At 65.3% G+C, this 9537-nt stretch overlaps 1 protein-coding gene across 1 annotated transcript in view; it reads right to left on the minus strand.

The window, feature by feature from the left end:
* Positions 1-371: 371 nt before the first annotated feature.
* The window catches only part of HAUS7 (HAUS augmin-like complex, subunit 7), a 46653-nt gene continuing 37487 nt past the window's right edge, over positions 372-9537 (minus strand). The window contains exons 3-11 of the mRNA XM_012734459.1: positions 9200-9315; positions 7951-8018; positions 6911-6972; positions 4942-5033; positions 4574-4732; positions 4359-4455; positions 3679-3903; positions 2886-3000; positions 372-527 (exon numbers count right to left, since the gene is read on the minus strand). Of these exons, the coding sequence (XP_012589913.1) occupies positions 457-527; positions 2886-3000; positions 3679-3903; positions 4359-4455; positions 4574-4732; positions 4942-5033; positions 6911-6972; positions 7951-8018; positions 9200-9315 (1005 nt within the window). The 3' untranslated portion in view covers positions 372-456. The remainder of the gene's footprint in view (positions 528-2885; positions 3001-3678; positions 3904-4358; positions 4456-4573; positions 4733-4941; positions 5034-6910; positions 6973-7950; positions 8019-9199; positions 9316-9537) is intronic.

The following is a 9537-nucleotide window of genomic DNA, read 5'->3' on the forward strand; positions in this document are numbered from 1 at the left end:
AGAGGGAAGCTCCCTCCCCACCGGGGCCAGCTGAGGTGGGTAGGGGGCAGCGGCTGCAACTGGCGAGCTGCTAGGCCAAGACGTTTCCCCGAAAGGCCTGGTGCCCTGGGCGTCCACCCACTGGGCCTTAGAAAGGGGCAAACACTGCCAGGGAACCCGAGGGAAAAGGCAGGGGCAGATGGCACAGGAGGGTCACCAGGGGCTGGGTAGTGGTGGGTGCAGAAGCAGGGGGTGGGGGGGAGAAGGGCACTGCTGGGACTCAGCCCCCCAAGGGGCAGGGGGAGAAGGGAAGGCCGCACGGCCGGCCAGCCAGGCCAGTGCAGGGGAGCAGGCGCAGAGAGCAGGCAGGAGGCCAGTTCTTAGAAGCTGAGGTTTCTTGGCCCACCAGTCCCCACCCCGCCCAGGAGCTGTGTGGGAGCCGCCAGGGCCCCGGCTCGCTGCTGCTGCTCCTCCAGACTAGCCGGCTCCTTTGTGCAGCCCTCCGGGGAAGACCTGATACTTCTGGGCCAGCTCCTCCATCTTGGCGGCTGTGGAGACAGACAGGTGCCCAGGGCAGGATGAGCGCCCCCTGCTGCTCAGGCCCTGCCAGGGCGGCAGCAGGGCTGGACTCCCAGCGCCCACTCTCCTGGCCTGTCCAGGGTTATTCCGATTTTGACAGTGAGTTCAAGTGGTTTCATTGCTGAGCTCAGTTTTGATGGGGTCAGGAACGCGGCTCACAGCGGCAACCGGATCACCCCGGGGCCTCAGCTACCCGCCCCACCTGCACCACCCCTGGCTCAGGGGGTGAGGCGGAGAGCAGACCCCCATTACTGGCAGCCACTGGGAAACCCCTAGGCTCTTCCCTCCCCACCTCAGGGATGAGGGTGCTTCCTGCAGGTCTCTCCAACATCACGCGCCCACCCGCCTGCCCTCCTGGCCATGGACGGTCAGGAACACGGGTGGAGCCTGCCTGCCCCAAGGTGACGGTGAAGCGCAGGAGTTTGCGGTCAATGGGCTTGGGCGAACCCACCGATGGACAGTGACACTCCTCAGGTGTGCCTCCTCCGTGCCCCTCCTGCCCGCTGACCGTGCGACTGCCCTGCTAGAGCCCGGCCGGCCACGAGCAGAGCTGGAAAGCCAGGCCCAATTACCTTCTGAATCACATTAAATGCATGTGGATTAAGAGGCGGAGCTGGGAGGGGTAAGAACCAAAGTTCTAACCCTGACAGTCACCACATGACCCAGCCACGCGGCAGAAGCAGCCAAGGGCAGGTGCACCCGAACTGAATCTGTCCCGGGCCCTGGGAATGAGGGGCGGCGAACGTCCCAGAGGCGCGCAGAGCGCGCAGGACACAGCAGGGCTCGTCCTCAAGGAATACACGTACCGGTGCCGGCCTCGGGCGAGAGCCGCGCAGCTGTGTGAGTACAGCAAACCCCCGTGAACACTCAGAGCGTGGCCTTCATGCCGCGTGAGTCGCGCCTCAAACAGCGGCTTTGCCCGTTTCTCAGCTCTGTGTTATTGCTTATTTTCCAGCCTCCTGAAGTATGGCGGTGACGTGGGGAAAGAACAGGGATACCGAGCATTCTAGAGAAGTCAGAACCCCGCCCGTGGCTACTTCCGATCAACAGGAAAGAGTGGGGTTCCATCGGGGTGCTGGGACGGCTGCGTATGCCAATGGATGCAGTGAAACTCCCCCAAATCAACTCCCAACATCACAGGTCACCCGTACGCTCTGGAGGAGGATGTAGCCAGGGCCTCTGTGCTATTAGAACAGGGGCGTCTCTGCGCACACACTGCACTATCCAGAGATGACGCTGACCTGGACACCTTTAAGCTGCTGTCCGTCAAAAGGCCACAGAAAGGCAAGCCACACGGGGGAACAGACGCGAGCCGCGCCCGCAGCGGGGGCTGGGACCCGGACTACCAGCTGGGCTGCGAGTCGCCCAGAGGAGCGTAGCAAGCCGGCAGGTGAGTCACAGGCCAGTGGGCACTGCTCCGAACAGGAAGCCTGCGCGCGCGATGCCGTCCCCAAGAGGCGCCACCCCGGCACAGGCACCCGTGCCCACCACGGCAGAAGCTGCCGCTGCGGCATCACCCACAGGAAGCCCAAACCCAGCGGGGAAGGCGGAGCCCACGGTGCTGCCGGTCCCCGAGGGCCCGGCCCGGCCCGGCGGCCCCAGCTGTTCTGATGGGGAAGTTCAAGGGCGGCCGGGCTGCCCTCGCCAGAGCCGAGGCGCGGCAGGAACGAGCGCGCGCAGCCTCCGGACCCAAGACGCACAGGCACGCGGTCGCCACCACGCCGAGGGCCAGTTCACTGCGGCGGGAGGCGGCACACGGGGTGTGGAGGGCGCTGAGCTGGCGGGGACAGGCTTTCCATCTTCCGGACTGGGACAAGAGTTTGCCGCAGCACAGGGAATCAGCACTTTGAGGCTGGTATCCCTGTGGGCTGAGACGCTTTCGGGGCAGCACCGAGGGAAAGTTCACCTGCCCTTCTCTTACTGCAGACCCGGCCACAGGGCCACGAGTGGGCCACACACTGACAGAGAGGGCCAGAGCTGGCCCGGGCGCAATAACGCTGCCTGAACCAAGTCAGGAAAATGTCACCTTGGGAACCCGGGAGGACGTAGTGAGGCGGGCCACGTAGGACCCCACTGTACAGTGACGTGATCCACGTGACATTCAGGCAAAGGCCTAAGAGCGAGGACAGGAAAAGGAAGTGCCCCACTGCAGCTCAGGCGTTCACAGCCCGGCCTATCCGGGAGGCCAAGGTAGGGAAAACGTTAAGCGCCGTGCAAAGAGGAAGTGAGGGTCAGTCCGCAGGCTCCCCAAACACCATGGGGCCGAGCGAGGAGCCGGCACACGAGGGCGGCACCAGGCCCTGCCACTGGTCCCCGCAGGCACCTACCGAGACTCGTCACGGAGCTGCCGCCACCCCAGCAGACTGGCTCGCCATGCTGCCGTCTGGCCATCTCCACGGCTTCCGCTGACGTGGCCGTGACCGCCACGGCCACTCTCAACAGCTGGGGAGCACACGGGAGTCAGTGCCGGTGGTCAGGTCGACAGGCGGCCTATCTCCTGCTCCCTACCCAGTGCACCTGGATGTACATGGCTCCCCAGGCCCTGGGGCTCCAGGCAGCTGGCCGTGAGCAACCGAGGACTCGTCCTCCCTCCTGGCCCACTGGGCATGCCATGCCTGTGCATCTGAGCCGAGCCCAGGGCACAGTGGGAAAATCAGCGTCACCAGCGCAAAGGGCTGTCCCAAGGGGAGAAGACTGCACCCGACTTCCCGCTGGAGGGATCCCAAGAACCGCCTGCTCACAGGCAGAGAGGTCTGGGAAGCCGATGTCAGTCAGCGCGACGCCGAGACCCTCTCCCACCCATCTGACTGAGGCACATGAAGGATGGGCCATGACACGCTGAGCTGCTCAGGACAGGGAGACCAGCACGGGGACAGCGGCCGAGGAGAGACAGGCACCGGTCAGCCCAGAAAGGCAGAGCAAGTCCACAGGCCTCTCGGGGCCCCGGCTCAGTTAACCCTCCAGACATGTACGAGGGTCCTTGGGGGGCTTCTACATCACCCCTCGCTTGGTGCCAGCACAATATGGACCTGCAGCCACCCACGGGGCCCAGCCCCTCCAGGTCACCCGTGCCAACCCTCAGGTCCCTCACACCGACGGCGCGGGGCAGGAGCTACACACCTGGCTGCACGAGCTCAGAGCCCGGTGGACGGCCTGCACGGTGGGGCCGCACGGGTGCAGGTGGGCACCCGGGCGCTGGCAGCAGTCACTCAGCTCGTCCTCACACACTTGCAGGAAAGCCGCCACCAGCTGGTGGAAGTCTGAGGTGACCAGGCGCAGCTGCTGGTCCAGGGTGCTGCTGTCAGCCCCGCTCCCGGCGGCACCTGGCTGATGCGGCCTGAAGCCCTGCAGAAGCAGAGACAGGGTCCCGTGAAGCTGCCCGGCCAGTCCCGGGCACCAGTCCCTTCCCACATCAGGGCCAGTGTCTGCGAGCCACCCCGAGGTCCCTTCTGCCAACTGGGAGACACAGACCCAAGGCAGAAGAACCACAGGAGGAGAACAGAGCCGGTAGGCCTTGGCCGGCAGCCCCTGCACTCCGCAGGCAAGCACAGGACTGGCGCAGCCCACCTGAGGCAGACGACCCCCAGCCCATGGTCAGGACACGGCACCCGCCGCTCCGGATCCGCCCCCGCAGCCTCCCTCAGCCCCACCACCCCACCGCCCTGCTCCCAATGCGAATGGGACACCTGAGGCTGGGAGAGGCCACGTCGCCCACCCCCGCTCCCGACATAAGAGCATGAGGCAGGGCCTCTCCAGTCAGACGCGCCAGCCCTGCAGTTCCAGAACTCAGCACCGCTCACCTCCGCCCTGAGCGCCTGCAGCCTGGTGGCGATCTCCTGCAGCTGCCTGGTCAGCTCCAGCACCTCCTCCTCCTCCCTCCCAACAGAGGGGCGAGCCCTGCAGGGAGAGAAGAGGCACAACCCAGCCCCGGCTGTCACTGGCCACAGGACGCCGTGCGAGCCGTAACAGGAAGGGCTGCCCCAGGCCATGGAACCACACGGCCCAGACCACACACCTCCACCACTCATCGCTCTGCTGGTCGAGGAGGGGCTGCACATCCAGAGGCCACGGGTCACACCGGGGGCTCAGCAGTGACTGCAGGCGGGGGCAGGCGAAGAGCTCCCCCAGCCATGCCTCGTTCTTCTCCCGGGTCTCCTCGAAGTGCTCCCTGGTGCTGCAGTGGCGCCCACAGGGCCGCGGTCACACAGGGAAGCCCGGGAGCCAGGCAGCCAGCAGGGGGCAGGCAGGCCGCAGTGACAGCCCCTGCCACTGCCGGCCTCCCCCCTCCCCATTCCACCTGACGGGAGCCCACAGCTCCTGACCAGAGGTACACGGGGCCCCCAGCCCCAGGTGCTGCAAGCGGGGCGCATGCTAAGCCTTTACCTGGTGCCTCTGGGGCACCCGGTGCGCAGACTGTGGACTGCATCCAGCAACTGGTCCATGAAACGCAGCTGCTTCTGGGCGCAGGCACGGCCCTGGACAGATAGAGAGTCCACATGTGGCCGTGGCCAAGGCAGACAGGCGCCCTGCTCTGACCCCAGGGGTCACCATGGAACAAGGCCCCGGCCACGCGTGCGGGAGCGCCAGGCTCACCCTACCACGCGGGTGGGCCTGAAGGCACCGAGTGGACCCGAGACTCCGCTGACGAGGCCGGCGGAGACGCCCAGGCCGGGCCCCAGGGTGCGCGGCCAGCGGCACGGGCAGGACCGGCCACGCGGCCAGGCCGGCAGAGCTCCCCCGCCCGGACCCACGGACAGCTGCCCGGAAGCCAGGCCACGGCGCCGAGTGAGCGGCCGTGAGGACACACGGGTCTGCGCTTGCAGGCGAAGAGGCCAGCAGAGGCCCACAGACATGCAGCACCGACTCAGACATCACAGACACCCTTGAAACCAAAGTTAAAGTAGACAACGGCAGCAGAGAACAGAAAACGTGAAAGCCACGGCCACTCTGGGACAGAAACCCAGGAAACGCACAGATGGGCTCGGGCACGATGATGGAGTCAGCGACCTGGAGCGCGGGATCAGAAAGTGTGCAGTGAGCAACAGGGACAAGAGCGTGTTTAAAGAAGGCACAAGTCTGGCGGGGCCGAGACCCGATGATACAGGGGCGGAGCGGGCCGGCAGGGCGGGAGTGCCGGCGGCTAAGGTGCGGGGTGCTGCAAATGTCACACAAGAGTCAAACTGACAGATCCCACAGGCCAAACCCAGAAATGTGCCCCAAGCCCACAACCAGACTGCTGCGTACTGGGGACGCAGGGTGGACGCAGGAGAAACGCCCCCGTGGCCCGGGCCGGAACTGACTCGGACGGCTGCAGAGCCTGACGGCAGCCGCGGCCGAAAGGCTGCTGACCCACCACCCACGCCAGGGCACTGCCGCCTGCGGAAGGAAGGAGGACCCTAGGGTGCGCTCCCGCCCGCGCCCGAAGAGCCGCCTTGCCAGCCCGTGTGCACCATTCCGGAGGGGCTAGCGAGCAGCCTGGCTAAAAACGCGCCCCACGCGTCCCGCCTGGAAAGGCAGGTGTAAAGCTAGCTGTTCACGGGCGACACAATCTCGCACACAGAAAAGCTCCAAGAGAGCCACGAAGAAAGGCCCCGGCTGGTAGGCTCGTGAGGAGGAGGGGCCCTGCACCCAGAGCGCAGCACAAGGTGTCACTCTTGTCCTGAAAGCTGCACGTCTTCGGAGAAAAGCCTGCAGACACAGGAAGACAGCCGGCTCCAGATGCGGAGACTCGGCTGGCTGGCGGCTCCCCTCGGCACCCCGCTGGTTAACGACTGACTCTAAAAGGCAGGCGGAAGCCTACGGGACCCCCCTCCTAGCCAAAACGAACTGAAAAAGAACACAGCTGGGCGACGGGCGTGACTGCCGACTGGCTTCTGGGCGCGTGCCGAGCCAACTCCCGAGGCCAGGGCAGTGCCCTCGGCACACCGTGCCCGGCGGCGTGTGGACCCTCGCCTCGTGCTGCGCACAGAAGCCTACACAGAAAGGACGGAAGGTCGAAACAGGAGCGCTAACGCTACTGAATTCTTAGAAGAGGGCAGATGCCACTCTGACTCCACACTTGGCGATGGCATCGTGGCTGCCACCAGGAGCATAAGCGCACAAGTGAGCTGGACTTCCCCGAAACCACGGACTCAGCAAGGCAGCGAGCGAAGGAGACGGTTCAGCTCAGAGACCAGTGCTGCTTTCCTCAGGCCTCCAGAATGTTTGACACCGTCTCAGCCCAGCCATCGAGGATCCACCCGGGCTAAGAAGCAGGGGCGGGGATGCGGGCCCACAGATCCAGGGCTGAGAGGGCCTCCCTCCCGGCGACCCCGCCAACCAGGCCCACGGGGCAGAAAGGGCCCTTGCGTACCCTCAGCAGCTCCTGGTCACCGGACCCGCACAGCAGCAGCTCATGGCCGAGTTTCACCATCTCTGAGGGAGCACACGAATTCAGTTAGTGTCAGCCCCGCAGCCAAGCAGGGTGCACCAAGCTAAGCTTTCCCACCCGAGAGCAAGGCCAGGCGGCGGGGCAGACACGACCATGTCCCTACACAGCCTGCCACTGCGTGACCCGAGCCGAGCCACTGGCCCTCACTGGACAGTCTCCAGAGGGGGGGACCTGGCTTTGTGCTGCAGGCCGGCGCCTGCACCGCCCGGGCAGCCCCATGGGGCCAAGGGATGGAACCGTCGCTCGAGGCACAAGCCTCCATCTTGCCAGCGGCCTCAGCACCACAGAGAGCAGTCCCGGGATAGCCATGACACCCTGACAGACGGGGCAGCCAAGCCTGCGGCCCCAACCCCACGGCACAGAAGAGGGAACAGACCTGGGGCAGCGAGGTGGGTGCCGCGTCCAGCTGAGGGCTCCATGGGGCCCATCGCTTGGCAAGAGCCAGCTGGGGCAGCTGTGCAGGCGCCGGACGCGACCCCCTGTCCTTTGGGCCAATGCCCCCACACCCTGACCTGGCCAGAGCCAGCTGGGCCAGGTTGTGGGCCCTGGGTCCTGCCCGCCCTCCCAGGAGAGGTTGGGGCATGCGCCAGGCCTGGGCAGCCACTCTAAAGATGCCCCTGTGGAGGCGACGGGTTGGCCAGCATCAGAGGTCTATAATCCGCGCCACTGAACGTCACCCAGGACTGGGTCAAGGCCATGTCCTGCCAGGAGGGGCTCTGGAAGGGCAGACAGCAGACGAGCCAGGTGAGGAGCTTCCTGGCAAGCCCCCCGAAAGCGTGTCGCCTGCACACGCCACAGCTGGAGAGCGCACCATCTCTGACATGGCGCCTACGGCCGGGGCGACAAGGCTCTGCCCAAGCAACACCCAGAAGAAAATACCGCTGTGGCAGGAAATACCCCCATCTTGCTAAGGAGGCGGCGGCCAGGCGGAGAACAAGCCAGCACTCGATCCACACACCCACCGTGGATTTTGGCCTCAGCTAGGGCCCCCTTCTGTAAGCCGAGCTGGTCCTGCCAGGAGGGACAGACCCTGCAGAGAAAGAGAAAACCAGTCAGGCCTGATGCGCTCTTGCATACACTGAGCCGCCAAAGGGATCGCTTTGGTGATTTCACAGGAATTTTAACTACATAAACTGGAGCAAAAAACAAAGGATTTCTGAAAGTTTGCCCCAGAAGGCGCACATGAATAGCAACATGAAAATCTTCACACACAAATTGGAATGCCTGCCTAAGCGCAATTCCTCAGCGCTCTAAGCTCTCCCCAGAGGGCACCAGTCTGCTGGCTGCTCTCACAGCGTGGGAGTTGGCAGGAGGCTGTCCCGCAGGCAGGCCAGGCTGGGGCCCCGGGAGCCCCGGGGAGCACCTCCGCCCACCTCCCCGCCGGGCTGCGCCTGCACTGTCCGGACCCTGGGCTGCTCAAGGTCAGGAGCCAGCCAGCCCCCAGAATGCTGTGCCGAGTAAATACTCTCGCGTGGACCTGTCAGCAGCGGCTCTGTCCTCACAAAGGCCCCAGTGAGCAAAGGATGAAGCCCTGCAGGTCCAGCCTCAAGCAATGCTCAGCTGGGCCCAGTGAGTGGCGCCAGAGCAACAGCACTCCAGAGTGCAGAGTGCCGGTGCCGGCTTTGCGCTTGGCCCCCATGGGTGCCGAAACCCAGCTCCCCAAGTCCAGCCATCGCGCCTGCGGTTCCGGGAGTGGCCCTGGCCGTGTCCAAGGCCCTCCGGTCAGTGCACAGCTTGGGCGGCAGTCGCTCCCAACACAAACTCCTCAGGGCTTCCTGAATCTTCCCCTTGCTCGTGGGCAGGCTCTGCTGCCCTGGCCCAGTGCCAGGCACACACCAGGCCACACCTTGACTCAAGGGACTGGGACACAGGCCTTGGTCCTGCCTGTCACGTTTCAGGAATGAGCTGGGATCCTGCCCACTGCAGCCTGACCCTCTCCTTCTGATTCTGAAGATGAAAGGACAGAACAGATTTGTTCTCAGGATCCTGCCAGCTCCAGAGACGTGGTTAAAGCTGACAATGGGCAGCAGCGCAGCAGCCAACCTCAGCACCCCTGGAGACACGTCCCCCTGAATGAGCTCACCCTGGAGCTGGCTTGTACCCAGCTGCAGGCTGGACCGTGCCCTAGCCCACGGAGGTCTCGGGCAGGGCAGTCACTTAGCACAGGTGCAGCCCGCCCCAGGGGCAGGAGTGGGGCGAAGGGCTTCCTACCTCGCGCACATCCACTCCAGGATCTCCAGGCGGTACTTGGAGGGGCTGCACAGCAGTTCCCTAATGGTCTTGGGTTCCGAGATATAAAGCCCCTCCAGGAAGGGGCAGTTCAGGTCCTAAGTAAGAACAGGGGAACCAAAATCAGGGGCGGGGGCCAGGCTCCTTCGGCAGTTCCCAGCCCCAGCCCCAGCTCCGGCCAGCGTCCGGTGGGCGCACGGCCTCTGGGCTGCGGCGATCTGGCCTGGTGGCAAGGACGGGCTGTGCGACGACGTTCATCCGGGTCCAGGCGATGGGACCCACGGCAAGCGGGGCCTAGCGAGCAGGGGCGGGGCGGGCGG

The sequence above is a fragment of the Condylura cristata genome, unplaced genomic scaffold (assembly GCF_000260355.1).
Source record: "Condylura cristata isolate star-nosed mole 26May11 unplaced genomic scaffold, ConCri1.0 scaffold00057, whole genome shotgun sequence".
NCBI classification, from domain to species: Eukaryota; Metazoa; Chordata; class Mammalia; order Eulipotyphla; family Talpidae; genus Condylura; species Condylura cristata.